This window comes from Notamacropus eugenii, chromosome 4 (assembly GCF_028372415.1).
Source record: "Notamacropus eugenii isolate mMacEug1 chromosome 4, mMacEug1.pri_v2, whole genome shotgun sequence".
NCBI lineage: Eukaryota > Metazoa > Chordata > Mammalia > Diprotodontia > Macropodidae > Notamacropus > Notamacropus eugenii.
This window is the reverse complement of record NC_092875.1, coordinates 272857664-272882226: the sequence shown is the minus strand read 5'-3', so window position 1 is coordinate 272882226 and position 24563 is coordinate 272857664. Positions and strand designations below refer to the sequence as shown.

General features: G+C 37.1%; 1 protein-coding gene across 5 annotated transcripts in view; it reads right to left on the bottom strand.

Annotated features, from left to right (window-relative positions):
- The window catches only part of LOC140501243 (lipoxygenase homology domain-containing protein 1-like), a 680545-nt gene that overhangs the window by 281385 nt on the left and 374597 nt on the right, over positions 1 to 24563 (bottom strand). For all 5 annotated transcript variants that reach the window (XM_072604606.1, XM_072604605.1, XM_072604607.1 and 2 more), the window contains one exon: positions 15241 to 15460. In XM_072604606.1, coding sequence (XP_072460707.1) covers positions 15241 to 15460 — 220 coding nt within the window. The remainder of the gene's footprint in view (positions 1 to 15240; positions 15461 to 24563) is intronic.

Below are 24563 nucleotides of genomic sequence, written 5' to 3'. Positions count from 1 at the left end.
TTAGGAAACTAGTAAAAGTAAACATTTCAGAGCAAATGCATTTTTATTATCGTGATAGTTTCTTTTACCCAATATGTGGCAGAATGGCTTGGGTTAGCATTATACCCAGGGCCCTAATTCTCAATTCCCCTTTGTATTTTCCATTTCTCCTGAAAAAAATGGCTCTTTTGGAGATACCACCATAGGCCAAATAGGCATCCTTAGCTGTCCAATGGTCAGCTATCTAAACATTCCTTAGGACAACAAATGGAGAGAGATCAGAAGCCTACTTAGTTCTGTCCTGCCAACATAGCAGATGGTGAATAATCAGAGGCAAGTAGGAAAACTGTGTTAACAAGCCTAATTTGGCAGTATTATTCTATTGAAGGAAATTTCTCTCTGAACCCACTAGCAATCTATTTATGCCCCTAAATAATGGTGATTGACAAGCTAATTGTTTCTCAAAGAACTTCATCCATTCAAAAGATGACAATGATCTGAGCAAGAAAAGGCACACGAATCAAAGTAATTGACTACTATAATTGAGTTAATACAAAGTTTAAGTCTTAAATGCAGAGCCATTATTTTTCCTTCTCCTCCGTCAGCTTATTGGAATCTCTAATGCGTTTGGTAATTTTTTTTAATTCAGTAATTATTAATGTAAGGGGAACAGCTAAATACCTCAGTGAATAGAGCACCGGGCCTGAAGTCAGGAAGACTTGAGTTCAAATCCGTCCTCAGATACTCACTAGCTGTGTGGCCCTGGGCAAGTCACTTTACCTCTATTTGCCTTAGTCTACTGGAGAAGGAAATGGCAAATCCCTCCAATATCTTTGCCAAGAAAACTTCATATGGGATCACAAAGAGTCAAACATGACTAAACAAAGGAAAACAGCAACAATCCTCAATATGTGCAATAATATGAAGAATTGTTCTATCATTCTGTGTCCTTTCCTTGATGTGAGGTCCAAAATTGTTCATGTTTTCTCTTTACCGTTTCAATTATTCCCTTCAGTATCTCGTTTTGTTTTTTTTTTTTTCATAAGAGTGCTCCACTGGTCTTTTGGAGACCATATTCCTTGTACCTTCACTTTTGGGCCTGAGATAAAAGCAGCTCCTAGAGAGGGTTGAAGGTACAGGTTCAGTGAACTGTTCACCCCAATTCAATTGTCTTTAGAGGAAGTCTTCTGTGGCCAATGGTCATCATCTTGCATTACCTTCGAGGGGAGGAGTTTGTGGCAAGGCACTGTGGGCCTGGAGCTTATGGGAAGTTAAACCCTGAAAGAATGGCCCTAAGATAATTGGCCCCTGGGGTTGGTAGACCAGAACCAACTTTGGTAATGGTAGTCAAATGAATTAAACTCAACAAGTATTGGGTACCTATTCATGTACCTAGTCAATATGAAGATGTGGGGAAAGAAGAGAAATACATGAGATGATCCTTGCCCTTGAGAAAATGATAAACTTGTTGAAATAAAAATTATAGGTGTGGTGAAAATAAAGGAACAAACAAGTGATAAATAAAATATAATCAATGACCAGAACATGTAGTATATGAAATAAGTGCTGAGTCAGAAAGAGGAGAGTTCAATATATGCTAGTGTTATTAGGACCAGTTTCATGAAACAGGTAAAATTTTAATCTGAAACCAGTTTTGAAGGACAGGTAAAGCTACAACCACCAACTCAAGGAGTTATGCCTACAAATACGTGTACCTGAAGCAATTCCGCGAAGCAGTTGGGGTGGGGGAGAAGAGCTGTGGCAGAGTACAATTCACCTCAAATACTGTTATGGTCTAGGGAAGTCTCCTATGGTAAATGTCCCCCAATCTTCAAATCCTTTTAGAATGGGAGGAGAAATTATGACAGGGCAGTGGGAGAAAGGACCAGGAAGGTAGACCCTGAGAAAGTAGGCCTATAATGATGGGATCCTATAGTTGGCAATTCAGGACTAGGACAGTAGAAAAAGTCATAAGGCTTGGGGATGGGGTGGGGGTGGAGGGCTGCCAACAGATAAAAAGAGCACCCCACTCCCTGTCAGTGCACTCAACCAAAGTTCTAGTTACCTTGTACTAGTCATGGCTCTGCTTGCTCCCTTCGAAAGCTTCTTCTTCCCCTTCCAATACACATTGTTGGGGTTTGGGTGTGCTTGCTTGTTTGTTTGTTTGTTTGTTTTTGACCCCAAAAGGGCTCCTCTTTATCTCAGAGTCACCTAATTTCCTGAGAAAAACCTAATAACATCTTAATATAATTCCAATACTATAACAGTCACTTTGAACAGCAGTGCAGTATAACCTGTGGCGTCAGCAAGGCCAGGATTCAAGTCCTCTCTTCGATACATCCTGACTACGTGACCCCAGACAGGACATTTCAACTCTCTGTGCCTCCTGGCAACTCTTTAGGACTACAGATTATAAAGAATTTGCTAATCTTTATTGCTAAAGAAAGTTCCTCACTAGAAGTTCCTTGCACCAATGAAATGACAAGTCTAATACAAAAAAAAATAGCATATTCAATTGTATAGAATGTACAAATTAACATAAAGCTAGGCTTCATTTGTTGAATTTCACAATTCACACAAGTACTACCTCCCATTATAACCAGTCATCATCTTATGGCCCTAGGAGAACCTTTCCCCTTTTTTTCCCCACCTTTCCCCCATGACAGACTCTATCCTTTCTTATTTCTTGACTCCTCAAATATGTTTAATGAAATGGAAATCATCAGTTCCTTTCAATGACAGGGAGGGCCATCAGGCTTTACTATATGCCCTGCCACCACATCCTAAGGTCATCTAGACCTTATCATCTATCCTGCCTCCACCCCTTGAAGTACCAGAAATTATCATCTGAACTATTTATGTAACCTAAAGACACCTAAGCCTGGCCATCTACTTCTTATCTGTACCTATTCCCGGTAGCTGGTGAGTGTGTGTGTGTGTGTGTGTGTGTGTGTGTGTGTGTGTGTATACACTTGTACTATCTCCCCCAATTAAGAGTGTGGATACTTTGAAAGCAAGAAACATCTCTTTTCTTTTCTTTTTTGTGAACTAAGCACAGTGCTTACCTAGCACATACTAAGTGCTTAAAAATGCTTTTCCATTCATCCATCAGAAAGTATAGCAAACAGTGCTAATTTCAGTGACCTATGTTGAAAGCACTGACTATTCATTTACTCTTTGAATTAGGAGTATCAAAAATAATGTTAAATTGTTGTTGTAAGTTTCTTGAGGCCAGAGACTGTCTTTTGCCTCTTTTTGTATCGCCAGCACTTAATACAGTGTCTGGCACACAGTGGGGACTTAATAAATGTTTAGGAATTGATAGATGTGAAATTTACCCCTCTAGTATAATTCATACAGATGTGAAAGCTCATAGTGCAATAATGGAAAAATATGTAATGCAACCCTAAAATGTCTTACTTTGCAATCTGATTCTACCAGTGAGCAGTTAATAAACTACTTTCTTCTGGAACTACATTCATTCTCTGATCCCTTATGGAAACTAGTCATTTACCAAGTGATGAACAACAGTCAAGAACTCTCCCTTCCAGAAGATAACTAGCTTTCCATTGTGTTTGCCACTCCACAGGGATGCTTTTTCCCATGCCAACTTATAAAACTTTTCACTAAATTTCACCCAAAGGGAGAAACCCCAGGCCATATCCTAAATTCCTGAAAAAAAAAACTTTTAGAAGCTCTAAGATTCTTTTGAAGAAAAACTAGGCCACAAAAAGGAAGAGCAAAGGTAAAAACAATTGAAGGATCTGCCCAGTGAGATCTAACTCATGTCTGTGGAAGATTTGGGTGCAGGATATTGGAGTCAGTGTGACACAGGGGAAATAGCACTGGTTCTGGAAACTGGGTTCAAATCCTGACTCTGGGGCTTACTACTTGTCTAACCTAGGGCAAGTCAATAAACCTGCTTGAGTCTCAGTTTCTGTAAAATGAGGAGTTGAATTATATGGCCCTTCTATAACTCTGACAGGAAATAAGCAGAGAGGTTTTGAGGCATTCCTGCTCTTGATGGATCCCAATAAATATAATGTTCTCCTTCCTCCCACCATCAGCATGGAAACTCTCATGAGAAACAGATTTCTTTAGATTACCCAGCCTCCCACTACCACCTCTAGTTCTTTGGGTCTCAAACTCTGTGGGGACTCCCTTTTCAGGCTCAGAAACAGTATCTGAGCCCTCAGTGGCTCTAAACTGGTAATGTCATTTCCAAAAACTAATAGTGGATGATCCATACATCATACAGCCTGATTTACTAACTTATTCCCCACTCAGTCGTCAGCTTAGGGTCAGAGTTTATTCATGATTATTGAAGAACAATTATTTTTCATTGCATTTAGTCTTTTCTATGTTTATTCCCCCAAATGAGCAAATATATAGTCTGGGAAAGGTACAGCCAGATTGATTTGCTAGCCCTCAAGACAAATGATCAAACTATATCAGATTATCAATAACTATCATGTATTACACTAAGTGTTTTTGTTGGTGAAAATGCCTTAAGATATGGTTGGTGTGCTACAGCAAAGAAATTACCCTTTTAAATGGGAAATGCAAATGGAAAAAGTTTCATTTGCTAGTTTGGGGGAAAAATGAATAGAAAGTTGCTGGGAAGCCATGCTGCGCCTTTATTGCTGTTCATGTTAAATGAACCAAGAATCAATAGTTCATTTGAAGTACAATGGAGTTTCTCAGATGTCTTAGAAATTTCTGAAACCCACAGAACCATCTTATTCATTTTTTTTGCATGTATTAAAGAGTTTGTTCTTCAAACAGGAGGCAAATGAAAACACAGTGTTTATCTCAATGGGGTTTAACTAAAGTTCCTTTTAGAAAGAATCTAGTATTTACTAAATACAATTTGTAATGACATTTCTTTTGGGATCTCCAAGTCACATCAATGACAAAGTTTCCTGACATGAAAATAATAATTCTTGGGTATACAGACGGACAAGTCAGGATCTCAAGAGATTTCTCTGGGGCTTCTTATTCTTCAAAAAAAAGTAAGTTCCTTGAGGGCAGAGGTTGTTTTAATTTTACCTTTATACTCTCAGCACCCAGCATAGGGCTTGGCAAATAAGAGGTATTAAAAAAATGCTTATTGATTGATTCAAGCAATGTCTAACCTTGGGGTGCCATAGGAAGCCTACCACTGCCATATCTCTCAACATAGAAGATAATAATAATGTAATAATATGAATAATAGCGATGCTAACCACTAACATTTATATGAAGCTGTTAAGGTTTGCAAAGTGCTTTTGAAATATTAACTCACTTTATCCTCACCACAATCTTGGCATGTAGGTGGTATTACTCTCCTCATGTTACAGATTAGGAAACTAAGGCAGGCAGAAGTTAAATGATTTGTCTAGGTTTTTGCAACTAGGGAATTTCTATGGCTAGATTCGACCTTGGGTCTTCCTGACTCCAGGCCTAGTGTTCTTTCCGTTGTGCCGCCTCTCTAAGGCTCCATGTATGTGCTTCCTTCCTCCTTCATTTCTCTGTTTATCTTTCTGTCCTTTCCTCACAATTTTGAATTAATTGATCAACAAAAATTTAATGAGCATGTGCTACGTGCTCAACAGGTTAACAGATACAATGGAGGCTTCAGAGGATATGTGTGTGCTTGTTTCTGTGTGTTTGTACATGTGTAATTCTTGTCCTCAAGGTGTTTACAATCCTGTTGGAGAAATAAAAACGAATAAGTATAAAATATTAAAGTTTTCTCAGTGCCTCATTCTCATGGGGAAGTAATTATGGGATTTTAGTAGCTGTGCCAAGGAAACATTAAACCTAGCAGTTCTTACCAATATAGAAAGACCTGACAATGAAATATATGTCATGCTATCATAACTTAACCAAAGTGAGAGAAGTTAACCACGAGATGTTAGCAACCAAGCAATAGATTTTTTTCCCAAACACAGCAACTCATGACCATCGTTTACTGAGGCATTAGGCATACTGCAGTCTACATCAGTGGAAGTATCCACACATATGGAAAACAAAGATATTATTAAATGTTAAAATATGAGACAATTGGAGATCAACACAAGTGGATATATAAGGGAATAGTAATCATATGGTAAAATCTAGAAATATTGCAGAAATTCAGATAAGGAGATTAGTGAGAGTCAGATCTATCAGGGAGGACTTCTTAAAAAAGGGAAGAATTGAGCTAGTCCTTGAAAACATGAGTTATAGATCTTAATAGGCAGAAAAGGGAAGAAAGCATATTCTAACATTAGAGAATGATACTAGTGAAGACATAGAGGATTGAATGAATATTAGTATATTTCTGAAATAGTAAGGAGAATGACCTCATTGGAATGGAAATAGTGGGCAACAAGATAAATAGGATATAAAGGGATGATGCTCCTGCATTGAAGGGCAGGAGAAGGTATTTATATCCGATGTGCAGTGAAACAGCAATGCTTTCAATTATTTTTAAGCAGGACTATGATGCAAAAAAAAAAATAGTGTGCAAGGAAGATAAGTTTGGTGGTTAAGTTTAAGATAGATTACATGTAGGACAAATTGAAGGGTCCTGGGGGGAAAGCTTTTGCAGTCATCTAGCAATAAATACAAAAATTAAGGTAGTATCAATATGAATAGCTAAGTAGTGATACCTGGGAGAATCATTTTACAAGAAAAGCTGAAAAAGCTATTGACTGAATTAGGAAATGCATATAAGTTATGAGTCAAAACTCCAAGTTTTTTTTCTATTAGATTCATTTTGATAACATCACTGACAAATGAGGAATTTTGGAGGGCTAGTGGTTTTGTGGGAAGAGACTGTAATGGTAAATTCCTTTGGGTACATGTTGAGTTTAAGTTGACAGTGATATATACAACTGAAAATGATTAGCAGACAGGCAACTATGAGGTCTGATTGAGACAAGACTGAAAAAAAAAGATTTGGGTGTTATAAACATAGAAGTGATGATCTGGGACAAAAATGAATGAACAAGATCCCCAAATCAGTAGCACAATGCATTGGAAAACATATTGGTCTTACTGTCAGAAGACCTAGACTCTAATCTTGACTCACTGCTATGAATTTAGGGGATATTGGGCAAGTAACTTAGCTCTCTGGACCTAAGATATGTGTCCTCACTTGTTAAATGAGAGACTTGGACAATGTGGCAAGTAAAACAGAGAGAAACAAAATCAGATAAAAGAACAGCAAGGACTTAAAAGAATAATAATACTGACATCACAGCCCACTATATGTTAAGGCTTGTGGTAAATGCAAGGGACGACAAAAAAAAAATAAGTAAATTGGAAATACGAGGAAAATATAGAAATGGATAACTCTACTGCTTAGGGTAGTTGGGAAAATAACAACTGACAGAAAAAATGAGGAAATAGTCAACTTGTAGTGGAAGCAATGTCTTAAGCTCCTTTTCCCCATACAAATTAGGCTAGTTTACCTTAAAAGTTATTGGAATCATTCTTGAGATTTCATTGGCAGAAGGGACCAACAAGGATCTAGCCATTGACAAAGCTTGCTGTTCACCTGGGTACTGAACACCCAGAATAACAAAAACTAGATCCCTCCCCTGAAGCTTCAGACTCATAGACTAAAAGAATGAGCAACACTAGGAAACTATACTCATTTGAGTTCATGCTTTATCCTGGACAAACATCCCTTCTCTACTCTGAATTCTTCACTTCCCCTGCTATGTCCAAGCAAACTTGCTTTTACTTGGTTGATATGACTTGCAAGTATCTTATTTCCCTCTCATTTCAGACCTAAACTACTGGGGAACTGGACTGAATCAATCCCAGCCAATTACAGAGGTCTTAATTGTTTTGATTCTGTATTAAAGAGAATGGTCTTAAGATGGGAAGGAAGACAATCAAAGGGTTCAAAGAGAATTAAAATCCATGTTCTCTCTAACTAGGTGAACTACACATCAGAGTATTGAAAGAGGTAGTAAATATAATGGCTGAATGTCTGTGATCTTTAATGAAATGTGCGGAAAAGGAGACAAGCTACAGGATTTCAGGCAAGCAAATTCTTCTCTCTCCTTTTATTTAAGAGCATGAATGCTGGAAACAAGACACCAATGAACTTGGTGTCAATGAAAGATAAAATTATAGAATGGATTGCCAAATAATCTCCTTGTGAACAAGAAGGGATGATCATTATAAGCTATCCTGGGATCATTAAGAATGCCAGGTTATATATGCTGTATGTGTGTCTATATCTACATCTATATCTATCTATCTATCTATCTGAATATACACTCATGCACAGCCAACAAAAGTTCAAAGAAAGAAAGAAAAGTCTCACGTTACAGTACCAATCTATTCATACAGAAGGTTTTTATAATAACAAAGAACTGGAAACAAGGCAGAAATCCATGGAATGGGAGGGGGATTACCGAACAGATTTTGGTAGATAAATAGAATACAATTATTCCACAAAATATTATGAATATGATTGATTTGGAAAAGGAAGAAAAGATACGTAAACTGATCAGAGTGAACAATATATATGACTAAAGCAATTTAAGTAGAAAGGAAACAAAAGACTAAGCACCATGAACTGAATTGTCATTGAAATGAACTATATGTGTAAGTCAAGTTTGGCCCTTGAGAAAATGAATGCCCTCTCCAGATGTAGAAGATTCAGGGTGCAGAATTATGCATGTGTTGCCAGAAATATGGCTGGTTGGTTTTCCTGAACTGCCTTTTTTCCCTTTATTTTTTATTATAAGAGGTGTCACAGGAAGAAGAAAGGACATGTAGCAAGTGCTTTCCTCTGTTTTGGAACTCATCCTGTCACCATTCCAGGTGACCATACCATTCTTGGTGACACCATGGAAACTTAAGAATTCACAGATATCCTTTAATTGCTTCTAACTACGTATGAATCATCCCCCTGATTGGCTGCTGAGCCAGAACTCTGTGGATATACTAAAGCAGCAGCCTCCATATCAGAGTCCTCTTCCTATCTAGCTTCAAAGCATGAGGACTACTCAGAATAAGTCTGGAAACGTCTGTTAGATGAATGGCAAAAGCTTATTCCCTATGGGGCCTGGGGCAGCTGGGGCCATATTTCATAACTAGGCAAGTTTATTCCTGGGACAAGAAACTTCTCTTTTCTTGTCTTTTTTTTAATAATTATGTAATGGTAGAGTAATCTTGAGATGAATGAGGCCGGATACCTTAGTGAGTTTCAGAAGATCCTAGAAGGCTAGTGAGGCAAGGTCTACAGCACCCACCTGAGTAGTCAGTTATAGATGTAGCAGCAGCAGGGACAATTTGGTGCAAAGGGAAGAGTCATCTTTTGAGAAAGGGGGGCCACCAAGAAAAAATTAATCATTCCTGTATCATGCTAGTAGAAGAATGGTGTCTCCTAATATCTGTTTGAAGAAGATATAAAGATGTAGAGTATATTATATTATAGTTAGTTGAAATAATATAAAAAGACATTGATAAACTGGGATGCTTCCAGAGACTAGTCATCAGGATGGTGTTAGTGCATTATAAAATGTGCCATGAGTTAACTGGTTGAAAAAAATAGATAAATATAAGATAGAAAAGAAAAAAATATTTTAGTAGGAAGGGGACATGGTAGCAGTCTTTAAATATTTTAACAGTTTATATGTGAAAGAAGTTTAGACTTAATCTCCTTGGCTGCAGAAAACAGAATTAGAACTAACTAGTGGAAGTTAAAAAGAGGAAGATTTTATCTCTTAACAATTAAGGCTATCCAAAACATGGAATGAATTGCCCCTAGAAGTACTGAAGTATTTGTTATTAGATATCTTTAGTGGAAGGCCAGATGATTAGTTGTCTTAGATTACTTGATGAAGTACGATTCATAGTTTAAGTAGACAAAATAGTAATTCTGGGGTCCAATCTCAGAGATTCTTTCTAGTTCAAAGCATGGTATGAGTTACAAGTTTCTCCTTTCTTTCTCCTTTCAGATCTAAACTACTATGGAACTGTACTAAGTCCAACCTATTACACAGTTCCTATTTATTTTTGATTCCTCATTAAGGAGAAAGATCTTCTGACTGAAAGATAGATAAAAATGGTTCAAAGAGAATTAAAATCCAAGATAATTGATAATTCAATGATTTCTATAAAGAAACCGTAAAACAATGAATTTTGTTTTCAACGTATTAAATTTAAGGTGACAGTGGGGAATCAATTGAAAATTTTCATAAGGGACTGTATCCTGAGGGAGGATAGAGGAAGAGACTTGGATTTGGGAAATATCCCCACAGAAGTAAGAGCTGAAACCATGGAAATAGATAACATAGACTTTATACGATTAAAAGGACACTGGCTTTGTACTCAGAAGATGTGACCTTGAATCCCAGCTAAATCTCACTATGTGTAACTGATGTTTTCATGTGTAAAAAGATATCTTTGGACTATGCAGTATCTAGGGTCTCCTCCAGCTCTAAATCTTGAGACCTAAAGACCATGAGTTATGGTCCAGGTGAATGAGTTTTCAACTAGTTTCAAAGTCAAAGATGGAAGATGGCGGAGTGACAGGAAGTATTGCAGTGAATTTCTTGCCAAAAACTTTTTCTAATATTTCTAGAAAATGTAGCAGATTAAATCCTGAAGAAGTCAGTGAGTCTTTCTTCCAGTTCAGCTTAACATAGGAAAATAAATAGGAAGATCTACAAAAATTGCAGATGGAGTGGGGCCAGGAAGGCCAAGAGGAATATTCCAGTGCCCAGGGAGAGGTTATGTATCAGGGCAAATGGGGTCTCAAATCCACAATGAAGCAAACCCAGACTCTCAACAGGAAACTGTGACAGGGACAGGTGACAACTGGCAGCTTTGTACCCAACTACCTAGTCCTGGGTCACAGATTAAGGATAGACTGAGAAGGGAAACTGCACACCACGATGGAGTTCCTGGGTAGTGTGCCAAGAAAGGAGAAAATTCAGAAGCCAACACTAGAAGTGGTGTGTTTCAGACATTAGGCATAAATCAGGTTCCAACATCTAGTCCAGCCCACAGATGAAGAGCCAGGGCAGGAATCTCAGGCCAAAAGAGATCCTGCAATTCTGTTTCTTTGAACCAACAAAGCTTTCCACTAGGCTAATAGTAGCATAGTCCAAAAGCAGTGTACCCTTGCTTAGACTGAAACTTACAGAGGAATTTACAAAGTCCAGACCAGGGAACAGCAATCAGATTTTGTGCTGGATCAGACTATTTGGGAGCACTGAAAGTTTGCAGTTCCTCAGCCTGTTCCTTAGAATCTGGGATAACACAATATTCAAAATCCTCAATAATAATCATACCAGCAAACAGTAGTAGTACCAACCCAGACCTTCCTTCTAGAAACGCCATATAGTCCAGCCCTAACATTGATTTTGAGGTCTAGAAATAAACTAGACTAATAGGCAAATAAAAAAGAACCTTGCCATAATCAGTTATTATAGAGGTTCGAGGCACCAATACAGAAGAAAATGACTAAAATACTCTCCGAAGCTTTGCTTCAGAGAAAAGCACAACCTAGGTATGGACTCAACTTAAATTATCGGAAGAAATAAGGGAAGAGCTTAAAAGAGAATTTTAAAATATTTATATAAATAAAATATGAGTGCTTGAGGGGAAAAATGAAAAAGAAGTGAAATCTATTTGAGATAGAATTAGAAGGGAAATTAACAGCTTGTCACAACAGATGTAAAACCTTGCCCAAAGGACAAGTTCCTTGAAAATTAGAATGGACCAAATAGAAGCCAATGACTTCATGAGGCAACAAGAAATACCAAAACAAAGTGAGAAGGCTAGGCAATGGGGGAAGGAGAAAGCAAATGTAAGGCATTTCATAGCAAAAACAACAGATCAAGGAGAAAAATATTTAGTCTCATTGGGCTATCTAAATGCCATATATTTTTAAAAAGACTATCAAAGAGAGAATAATATACACACTCAACTGGATATAGGAATCTACTTTACCCTACAGCAAAGTAGGTAGGGAAGGGATTAAGAGAAGGAGGGAGGTGATGGAAGAAAGAACACATGGGGAGAGGGAGTAGTCAGGAGGTAGTCAGGTAGTTGAGGAGGGACAGGGTGAAAGGAGAGAAAGAATAGAATAAATATGATGGAAGATATACAGTTAGCCATAGTAACTGTGAAAAAAAAATTTGAAGCAAGTTTCTCTGATAAAGGTCTCATATCTTAAACAGATAGAGAAATGAGTCAAATTTATAAAAATAAGAGCCATTCCCCAATTGATAAATGATCAAAAGATACGATCAGTTTTCAGATGAAATAATCAAAGTTATCTCTAGCACATGAAAAAATACCCTAACTCACTATTGATTGGAGAAATGCAAATTAAAACAATCCTGAAGTATTACTTCATACCTATTAGATGATTGGCTAATAGATAAATGACAAGTGTTGGAGGGGGTGAGGGAAAAATGAGATATTAATGGACTATTGGTGGAGTTGTGACCTGATTCAACTATTCTGTAAAGCAATTTGGACCTATGCCCAAAGGGCTATAAAACCATGCATACCTTTTGACCTAGCAATTCCACTATTGGGTCTGTATCCCAAGAGAGATAAAAAACAAAAAGGAAAAGGATCTATAAGTACAAAAGTATTTTACAGCAGCTCTTTTCAGGGAGGTAAAGAATTAGAAATTGAGGGGATGCCCATCCATTGGCAAATGACTGAACAAGTTGTGGTATATGATGATGATGGAATACTATTGCAGTATAAGAAAGGATGAGCAGAATGTTCTCAGAAAAACCTGTAAAGACTTGGATGGGATGATGCAAAGTGAAATGTACTGTGTACAAAGTAACAGCAGTATTATAAGAGGAACAGCCATGAATGACTAAGCTATTTTCAGCAATACAATGATCCAAGACAAGTCTGAATGACTTGTGATGAAAAATGCTATCTATTCTCAAAGAATTGATGGTATCTGAAAACAGATTGGAGCATACTTTTTAAAAATTTATTTTTCTCTTGAGGTTTTTTTATCTATGTTTTCTTTAACAACATGAGTATTATAAATATGTTCTGCATGACTACACATGTGCAACCTATATTGAATTGCTTGCCTTCTCAATGGGGGTTGGAGCAGGGAGGGAGGGAAGGAGAGAATGTGGAACTCAAAGTTTTAAAAATGAATGTTAGAAATTGTTTTTACATGTAACTGGGGAAAAATAAAATACCAAATATAACCTCTTTTTTAAAAAAAGAACCTAGATATCATATTTCAAGACATCTTAAAAAAAAACTGCCCAGGTCACTTAGAATCATGAAATGGTAACTTAAATGGGAAGATCTTTCCCATTCATTGATATGAATGGATAGAACAAGAGGGGTAGAGCAGAGCTGAGAGGAAGTTGATCAAGCTAGTCAGAGGTGGGAAGGATAGGGCAAGCAGGCACAGCTAGGCTTGTGAGTGTTTGTTTGTTTATGGAAAGGCCCCAGAAAAGGGAGTAGGAGGGAACAGAAGGGAGGCTTGGAAATGCATTTGGCCCCTGAAGTGCTAATGTGTATTGACTTCTTGGTTACCATGACACATGTGGCTTTCTGGTGTTGGGATTTGGCTTTCTGGTGTCTGAATAAATGTTTTTCTTCTGGCTTCTACGTCTGTTATCCTTTGCGATTCAGAACTATGCAGACATACTCGGTGCTGGGCTATACAAATCATAAGACAAAGTGAAAATAAAAAGAATTCAGCAGCTGATCTCTGAAGGAAACCCCAGAATGAAAACTCCCAGGAACATAGGAGTCAAAATTCAGAACTGCCACTTCAAAAGAACAATTTTGAAAACAGTCAGAAAGAATTCAAGTAGTGAGGAGTCACAGTCAGGATTACATATAGCTTAGCAGCCATCACTATAAAGGAATGGAAAAATTTGAATATGATATTCCAAAAGGAAAATAATGTGAGCTTATGGCAAATATAGCTTACTCAGAAAAACAGAGTATAATGCTATTGGGCGTTCTAGAGATATTTATAAAGAGGACTTCCAAATTTTCTTCATGAAAAATCCATAACTGCAGAGAAACTTTGAAGTATAAAGGAGCAAAAAGAAAAATAAAAAGATAATCATGAATGAACAATGATAAAGGACTAACCTGTTTACATTAAATGTGGTTGGATGATACAGGTGTGCTCTTTGATTCCTATCATCATCAGGGTTCAGAGAAAGAATACAATTAGAAAAGAATAGTTCTGTTATGTCTTGATAATTTTAAGGGGAAAAATTGGAAAGAGAGGAAGAAAAGAATACACCAGTGGAGGGGGAAGGAAAGGAAAGTTATGGAAAATTATCACTCAGAAAAAGACTATACATATATAAACAAGGAGGAGTAGTTGAAGAGGAGTGGCTAACACTTCAATCTAACTCTCATCTAAACTGGTCAAAAGAAGGAAGAACACACAAAGATGCAGGGTTAAGTACAGAAATATATCACCCAAGTGGAATTTTAGAGGACTAATAATGAAACATACTTGTCATCCTTGAAAAGAGACATGAAGGACTCCGAATCACACACATACACACACACACACACACACACACACACGACATGACCAATGTGGAAATTTGCTTTGACTGATTATAAATGCTTTGTGTTCTCAATAAGTTGGGGAGAGGGGTTGGGGTAGGAGGGTGAGTAGGTTGATCATGGGTGATTAAATATATGTGAAAATATCTGGGTGAGAGAGAGGGTGGAAGAAAGAGAGGGAAAAGGAGAAAAGAGAGGGAGAGGGGAGATTGAAGAGGAATGAGAAGGGAGAGAGTAGAAGAAGAGGGAGAGGGAGAAACACTTGGGAACTCTGATCTACACAATGACCAATCACAGTTCCTGAAGAGTCATGATGAAACATTATGTGGATCTGATGACAAAGAGATATTAGACTCACAATGCAAACTAAGATAATGTTTTCAACACAGTCAATGAGAAATATGTACAGCTTCACTGTACATGCTTATAAAAGGGGGTTTGTTTTTCTTGCTTTCTCAGTGAGGGTGGTGGGAAATAAAGAGTAAAAAGACTTGTCATTGTTTAAAAATGTAAAAAAGTATAATTTAAAAAATATGCAAATTGAATATGGCCAAGAATACTAAAGCAGTAGGAATACTAAAGCTTACAACATGAATAATACTTATAATATCTAAACACAATAACGCAGAGAAAACAATGTTTAAAAGAATGTTGCTCTTAAACCTGGGTTTTCTAAAATCTCAGCGCATTGAACATTTTTACTTAAAAATTATGAAAGAGTTCACAAATACATACACGGCAAGGGCTTCTTGTTAGTTCTGTTAATAGATATTTCTTTACAGGTATCTCCATCATCTTCATTCTCAGTTATCCAACAATCAACTGTGAGGGAAAACACCTCACCCGTAGCTATTTCTTCAAGTTTAATTTCTTCCAAATACCAACTAGGGTCCTTTCCACTATTGTCATGCCCAATGCGTATTTTATATAATTCACCAACATCTTTAAGATTAATCTGAAAAAAAAATTAAAGTTATATTCAAAGAAATCATTTCTTCTTGACTTAGAAATAAAATTTTCTCTATATTATTGTTTTTTAAGTCCAAAAATTCATTATCGATTTCAAACACCAACACCAGTTTTTCACATGGAGTTTAAGATCTGGACTATTAGGCTATACATAATAAAATATGGCACTTAGAATCTTAGCCTCAACAAAACTTAGTCCTTAAACACACTGACAATAAGCAAATGTAATGAATGTATCTTTAACCACTATTTGGATTGCATTTTTGCCCTTGTCCAGTATTATTTTGCAAAATAAATATATTATCATTATTATTTGGACAAAATTAACTAAATTCATCAAATAAAACAAGTCATTTTGCCACTGAAGCACTGAGTGGACTTATTGTAACATGGTGATCTCTGGCTCATTATGCTGCCTGGCTCCAGTAGGCTGAGTATGGCTGGCTGATACTTCCTATGTGAACAATCTTTAGGTAATTGAAGTATTTTTTGTTGATTTAAGGATTGATAACTGACCCTTCACCCCCAGTCATGGTATATAAAATGATTCAGAAGCATCTATGTAGATTTCAATTTACAAGGGAAATTCTAAGTCCAAACTACACTGAACTCAATTTGCTGGACATTTAGAAAAAGATATAATTGGAAAATATTCTTATCATATGTATGATACATATATATACATATATTATTATCATATATATCTATATATGTACATATATATCACCTTTCTAAATCCTAAGCAATGAATCTGAAAAGGAAAAATACATTATGAATTTACATTTATTAAAATTACTAATCTAAATTAATTTTTTTACATTGAAGAGTTCTTTTTTTCTTTGTTTTTTTAAGTGTTTTGTTTTGATAGTCTTTCTTAGGGATGCTGGAGTTTAGAATAGACGGCCATGTATCTTCTCTATTATCCATGACTCTCTAGTGTTCTGCCTTTGGCTTTTCTGAGGAAACTTATTTTTAATTAGCTCCATATGAATAAAAGCAGCTATTGTCAATCTATTTAATTCATTAATCCTCTCTTCTTTTCAATCTAAAAAGAACAATCTCTTCCTTTCTTTTTTTCCAACTATGTTTCTAACACCTTTCACTAAGATTTTGTTCTCTTAATAATATCTTTCTTTAGAATATTCATTCTCTCTATTTAGCTAACTAGAACCATAGTCGTATGTCCCCATCTCCAAAGTAACATTTTGGTGAACTTGAGTCAGAAAAATCCCAGTTGTTTTTTTATCTCAAAAATTATTTTCTAAGGAGCTAGAGTCTATAGTAGGTAGATTAAAAATCAAGAAATAATCATTACAGTTGGACAATTTGAATATCAAGTTAAAGCATATTTCTATCTTACTAGAGATTTCTGCCATCAGCTGGTTATATTTTTTTCTGTCTTCTGTATTTTTCTGACAAAGGAATCACTTCATTTTCCAATGTCTTATATGATTAAATAGTATTTAAGAAACTGAAGCTGAGGAGATCATTCAGACCTGAACAAGTATACACAGAAGGAATTTATGCTGAAGGAGGCACAATTTTGAAAGTACCCAGGGTTGGAAAATCCTGACTGGTATAACTGTGAATAAAAGGCAATTGAGAAAATACTAATAAATACTGCCTTATATCTTTATTTTTCAAACCTTTATGCAAATGATACCAACATATACTAAAATAATCCATGTTGAAAATATGAACAAAGAAGAGGTGAGTCCTTGGAAATTTTTTTTTCCTACAAAAGACCATATCTTCATAGTCACATAAGTGAATACAAGATCTAATTGTATTTGGTGTTTGTGAATTAAAACAAACAAAAAAGCAAAAAAAAAATCCCATTGACTTGCTATAGTAAAAGTTAGCCTTAAATGCTTTCCCCTAACAAGGCATTTCCCATTCATATGTTTAAATCATACAAGATCCCTTGATAGATGCAATCATAGAAATAACTCTATAAAATGATCCTCTAAGTATTAAAAACAAGTGAAGGGAGACACCAAAGGTACCTGATATTATTATGAAGGATGCTCTATAAAGTGTTCAAATAACAGTTACTCTATCAATGATAATAAAGTGTTCCTGTTCCTATGTGATATTGCGTGACTGTATTGAACCCTGTGACTCTTCATGAGATATAAGATCTTTAAAAAAAGATCACCCTTATACAACCAAAATTAAAGGATAAAAAATGTGTATTGCCTGGACTAGAACATACAACTGAATAGACATACAGTTAATTCATCATTGTATGTATTTTGGACAAACACTCTTGGGTTGATCATCAACTCAAGTAGATAACCCTAATCCTTTGTCCTATAAGCATATGAAAACCAAAGGGAAAGACAGAAATGTTGAATTGAAAGAAGAAAGTGAGCTAAATTTCCCAGTGTGTTGGCAATAATCAAAAACCATACCCAAAATGAAATCACCACCTTTCCCCTCCCCAATTTTTTTTAACACTATACTACCACATCTGAAAAATCAAAATTTTGGATTACTCGAAAGGCAAAGCAGTTCATGATCAATATAAGCAGGTTTTTTTGTATCTAGTCTCTACAACAGTGCTTTACAAATAACATGTCATTAATAACTGACTACTGGACTGGATTGGACTGCAATCATCATTACATGGGATGCATGTACAAAAAAGTGAGTTAAAAAAATATCACATAGTAAGAGAATATCACATAGTAAGGGTGAAGAATACTCCACTCATGCTCTAAAATGTTAAAAGAGACGATGTACGTGAAATCTTGGACATATCCTTTATGGATGATCACAGATTCATAGACTTAAAACGGAAAGGGATCTCAGAAGTTATCTAATCCAACCCTCTTATTTTGTGGGTGACAGAACTGAGACCCAGAGAGATTAAGTGAATAATTTGTGATTTGAACGTGTCTTTTAATTCAAAATCTAGCATTCTTTCCAATAAAAATCACATAGGTTAAGAGGGCATGAATGAATCACAATCCATTCCACTAGCATAAGTATCCATATTAATGAGATCATGACCCAAAGAAGTATTACTTTTTTCTCCCTGAAGCCTCAATATTCTTCTGAAAGTAATCTTAACTAACACTAGATCTATTGATTCTCTTGAATTTTAATTCTTCGTTTGTGTATGAGACAAAGTCTTTTGTTTTTTCACAAATACTTCTAAAATTTCTTAAATCCACATTGTTTCTAAAATTGTTAGGAACTTATTTAATTACTCATTTTATTTGAAACCATAGACAATGATTTTTTGGTAAAAAAGTATTTAATAAATGTTGATGCTGATAGTATCATGGAAAAGATTTCATTAAGGAAAGATGAAAAAAAGACTACTCTTTCTGGGAATTAGAAATTATTAGAAAATGAAGACCATGGAAAGAGTTGATGAAGCAAAGCTCAGATCATTTCACTTCCAAATCAATAACCATTCATCTAAGAGGTATTAATAGGTCCTCTGGGCTACACCTTTTTCCAAAGCATATTTATTTTTGATAGAATGGAAATAGCTACTTCCATGTTCAGCTCTGTTAATGCCTACTAGTACCTCAATGGTTCCATGAAAATGGTATCAGGAATCTCTCCTGGATTGTTCTAAGGAGGTCATCTCATTCTGGTGTTAAAAAAAAGAGGGACTATGTTGTCAATGATCTAGGCAATAGCATTGCCTACACAAAATTAGTGTGGTGTGAATCTAGAAGACTCAATAGCTATCAACAGGAAATCACAACTTCATGAAACTTATGGGATAACTAGGTTTATTACAAGAGAAATGAACATGTGTGTGGAACCCAAAGCCAAGCAAAGTTCACAGCCCTTACAGAAGTTTACATATTTATGACAGCAGGACAAAGGGTCAGGGGGGAGGAGAAGGGAGGGTGCAGAAACACTAGGAATCTTCTAAATGGGCATGATATGGGAAGGATGCAGTAAAGGTGGGAAAAGGACAAAACCTCTCCCAAAGAGGAGCAACAAGGCCAATGGCAAAAGTGGCATTCTTTTTGTTTGGGAACTGCTAGACTGTGAAGATAGGAGGGTCTGCTTATCTGCAAGGGAGCCAGCTGCACAAGAAATTTCTCAGCCTAGCACAGACTAGGTAACACCAAGGACACATTTCAAGGACACACAAGGAATAAAGCTTGGAGTGCAAACAAATAAGTTATGTGGGGTTTTTGGGGGGGGGAGGGATTCATCGTTAATGCATTCAGGGCCTCCTGCATACTCTGGGTTCAGAGTTTCTGGAAAATATGGCAATCCAGGAAAATAGGTTCAGGGGAACCCTTAACAGGCCTTAACAAGACATGTCCATTACATACCCAGCGCAGCTAAAATAATCAAGCCCATTCATTTACACATTAAAAAAATTAACCTCATTAAAAACAAGTGACCTGTAAATAGAGCTAAATGCTAAGGAAAGGCATTCAGCCAACTTCATAACCCCATGTGGCTTTTTGGTGCAAAGATACTGGGGTGGTTTGTCTTTTCCTTTTGCAGCTCATTTTATAGATGAAAAAATTGAAGCAAACAGTGTTAAGTGACTTGCCCAGGGTCAGATACTAATAAGTATCTGAGACTGCATTTGAACTCAGATCTTCTTGACTGCAGGCCAGGAGCTTTATTCATTGCTCCATGTAGCTGTCCCTTCAACACCCTCCTCCGTAATTACGAACTTTTCCAAGATCCTCAAACTCAGCCAGCCCAACCTGCATTCCCCAAGCCCCACCTCCTCTCCTGTGCCTCACATCCTCTTCTGATTGACTTTTTGTGCACCTGCATGCCATAAGTGGTGGTGGGGCTGGCAAGGTGGGGATTAAGAGGGGGCATTCTGAGGCCTGGCATGCACACAATATCTCCTTGTCCACCTGCAGTGTTGAGTGCTTCTAAAGCTGGGTACAGTGGAGCATTAGTATATTAGTGGAGATGGCGTTGATCTTGGGAGAAGCGAGTTGCCTGTAAAATGTTGCACATCTCCCAAGTTGGTCAGATTTTTGTTTGGGGGCCTGGTTGGTCTGAAGCTGGTAAAGAACTGAATGCAGCTGAACAGAGAAGGGGCCCAGACCCATCTATACAAGGCAAGTTTCCATGATGTCATCAGTATCATGAGAGGGTTCAAGGTATTTACATGAAGCTCTCAGGCTCATGCGCCAGACCACATACACAACAACTTGTTTTGGTATTTATAGTATTCTCTTTGAGCACCTGACTAAGACAGATGGGGCAGCCCCTAATTTATGAAAACCCTGAATGGCATGACAGCAGGCATCATGGGAGCCCTCCTAGGAATCCCTTCTGTGATTGCCCTAACTCATGTGACAACTGATAGTAGGTTGCCATTGAAGGAGTGCAGAGGCTACAAGAATTTTTAAAATTTATTTGTTTTCAATTTTCAACAATCATTTCCATAAATTTAAAATTTAAATTTCTTCCCTCTCTTTTCCTTCCCCAAGACAGCATGCCATCTTATATGGGCTCTATATATACATTCTTATTAAATACATTTTCACATTAGTCATGTTGCATAGAAGAATGGGAGAAAGCATGAGTAAAACTAAACAAAACCAAACATAAAAGAGAAAATAGTGTACTTCATTCTGCTTTCAGACTCAGTTCTTTCTTTGGATATGTAAGGCATTTTGCATCATAAGTCCTTTGGAAGTGTTTTAGCTCCTTACATTGCTGTGAAGAACTAAATATCAAAAACAGTCCTCCAGCACTGTGGCTGTATATAATGTTCTCCTAGGTCTACTGACTTCATTCAGTCTCTCTCAGTTCATATAAGTCTATCCAGGTATTTCTGAAGTCCGACAGTTCATCACTTCTTATAGCACAATAGTATTCCATTATATTCATATACCAGAACTTGTTCAGTCATTTCCCAATTGATGGGCAGCCCCTTGATTTCCAGTTCTTGGCTACCACAAAAAAAGCTGCTATAAACATTTTTGTAGATGTGGGTCCTTTCCCTATTTTTATGATCTCTTTTGGATACAACCCTAGAAGCAACATTGCTAGGTCAAAGGGTAGGCACATTTTTATAGAGGGTTGGGCATAGTTCCAAATTGCTCTCCAGAATGGCTGGATCAGCTCACAGCTCCACCAATGATGAGTGTTCCAACTCTCCCACATTTTCTCCAACATTTATAGTTTTCCTGTTTTGTCATGTTAGCTAATCTGATATGTGTGATGTGGTACCCAAAGTTGTTTTGATTTGCATCTCACTAATCAGTAGTGATTCAGAACATTTTTTCATATGACTAGAGATAGCTTTAATTTCTTCCTCTTAAAACTGCCTGTTCATATCCTTTGACCATTTATCAATTGGGGAATGACATATTGTAAATTTGACTTCTCTATATATTTTAGAAATGAAGCCTTTATCAGAGACACTAGTTATAAAAATCTTTTCGCAGTTTTCTGCTTCCCTCCTAATCTTGGTTGCAATGGCTTTGTATGTGTAAACACTTTTCAATTTAATGTAATCAAAATTATTCATTTTGCATTTCATAATGTTCTCTATCTCGTTTGGTCACAAATTCCTCCATTCTCCATCAATCTGGAGATAAACTACTCCCTAATTTGCTTATAGTATCAGCTTTTATGCTTATATCGTGTACCCATTTGAACTTTATTCTAGTATACGGTGCTAGGCATTGGTCTATGCCATTACTGCCACACGCTTTTCCAGTTTTTCCAGAAGTTTTGTCAGTGAGTTCTTAGCATAGAAGCTAGGGTCCCCTAGGTTTGTCAAATACTAGGCTGCTATAGTCATTGACTACTATGTCATGTGTACCCAGCTTATTCCACTGATCTACCTCTCTGTTTCTTAGCCAGTACCAAGTAGTTTTTGATGCATTCTTGAGGATTACTCAGGAAGAGGGTGTCCTCACCCTGTGGAAGGGGGTTATATCCCTACTGTTATAAGAGCTATTATTGTCAGTGGGATGCATCTTGCTACCTATTTACAAGCTAAACAGTTTCTGATTGATTCTAGGTACTTATCTGACAACATTTTCTGTTATTTTTGGTGCAGCATGGCCTGGTCTCCACAAGTCTCTATCTGCAGACATTGTTAAAACCAGGATCCAGAAAATGCGGATGATTAATGGGAAGCCAGAATATAAAAATGAACAGGATGTGTTGAAGAATGTCATTCAATATGAAGAATTTTTTAGCCTCTGGAAGGGGTTCATCGCTTATTTTGTCTGACTTACCCCCACACTGTCTTCACCTTTGTCTTTCTGGAACAAATGAACAAGACCTACAAGAAGTTCTTTCTCGGTGGTTGAGGAGCCGCAAGAGTGCCTGAGGACCAGGATGACAAGGTTTCCAAGAATGGTGATGTGAAGGATCCCTGGCACCACACACCCTCAGGAGCTATGCCTCCACCCTCCTGTCTTTTACCAAAAGCTCACTTTCAAAAGGGGTGTCTGGATTCTGCCCCCTCAGCTCCCTTCTATTGATTTCCCCCAGCTCCTTCACTCTTTCTCGCATCTTCTTTATGAGGTTTCTACTGATATTAAAAGACTTGGTCTAAAAAGACCCAGGCAGATGTGATAATAGTAATAATAATGTGAAGTTTCTATATTCCAAACAAACAGAATAAAATATATTTTAAACGTTTTAGCTTACCAATTAAATTTTTAAAAAATTGGTAAAATGACAAAAATTGAAGAATTCTCTAAGCTTACTTTTCCATTTACCAATACAAATTCTGGGAAGATTTGTATCTTCAACAATTACAAACTCCTACAGGTACTTTGCCAACTCAATTACAAAGACATTAAATATCGACTCTTTGCAGAAATACATGTTAGAATTCAAAGAAAAATGAGATTCTGTTCCTGCTTTCAAGGATTTTACCTTCTAATAGAAAAAAATACCCATATAATTATAATACAAAATAGATGGATATAAGTTCATAAGGAAGGCAAATGCAAAATGTTATGAGAGTTTTGCATAAAGAAATGTAGGTATGGAGGATTGTGTTCTCCTTCTTAGAGTTAGTTTCTCAGGATCTGTGGCCATGGGAATGCCAAGTTTCCAAGTGCTTGATAATAACTCCCAGAAAAGTCTCAAGGATCCTAGATAGTAGTTCTTAGAATCACAGTGACACACAGTTCTACTGAGGCTGCACCATGAGGTATGGAAGGGACATAACTGATAATTACATTGCTTGCACAGAACGATGATATTGCTAAAGCTAACCTGTGAGGTTAAGGTTGACAAGATGCCTTCTTTGTCTGATCACCCTACAAAGCAAGAGAGCAGTGGTCAGTGAGATGGAGGAAAAAGCAAGGGGAATCTGTCCGTGCCTGCATGCCTCAACAGGCCTCCACTGAGACTTGGGGGGATATAGGGGGGTTCACAAGCTGGGCCTGTCTCAGATGACCCCTTTGAGATGATACAGGGTGGTTCATCTCCCCCCCTTCTCACTGGCCCCTGTGAGAAAGGTGATTGAGAAATGCCATAGGAGTTGGCTCTCCAATAATTCTTTAAGAAGACTAAACTAGAATTAAGCTGTTTATTAACCCCTGTTTGCCTGTCTGATCAGATCAAGAATGAATCAGTTAGAGGCTAGAGATCAAAACCTCCAATGCTTCCTGTGTGTTGTCTGTGAAACAAGAAATATCATTTCTTACTGTGGGATGATGAAAGACATCATAGACAAGGTGGCAATTAAAATGGATGGGGGTGGGGGAGTGTTCCCAAGAGTTGGAGATGATAAAATCTGTATGGAGACAGGATGTTCCAAAAGGCTTAGTGCAATTATAAGCTATTAAAGCTTAAAACTGCACTAAGACTTTTGGAACAATCTGTATTCTAGAGGGTGGAGCCAAGATGGTGGAGTAGAAGGATGGACCTGTAAAAGCTCTCCCTCATAGCCTATAAAATACCTAAACAAAATCTAGAGCAGCAGAAGCCACAAAATGACATAGTGAAAGAGATTTCCAGCCCAAGACAACCTGGAAGGTAAACAGGAAAAATCTATTGCACTGGACTTGGAGCAGAGTGCAACTCAGCCTTGGCTGTGCAGCATGGCAGGAACAGGACCAGAGCAGGTCTCATGGGGCAGAATCCCCAGAAGCAGCTGAGGT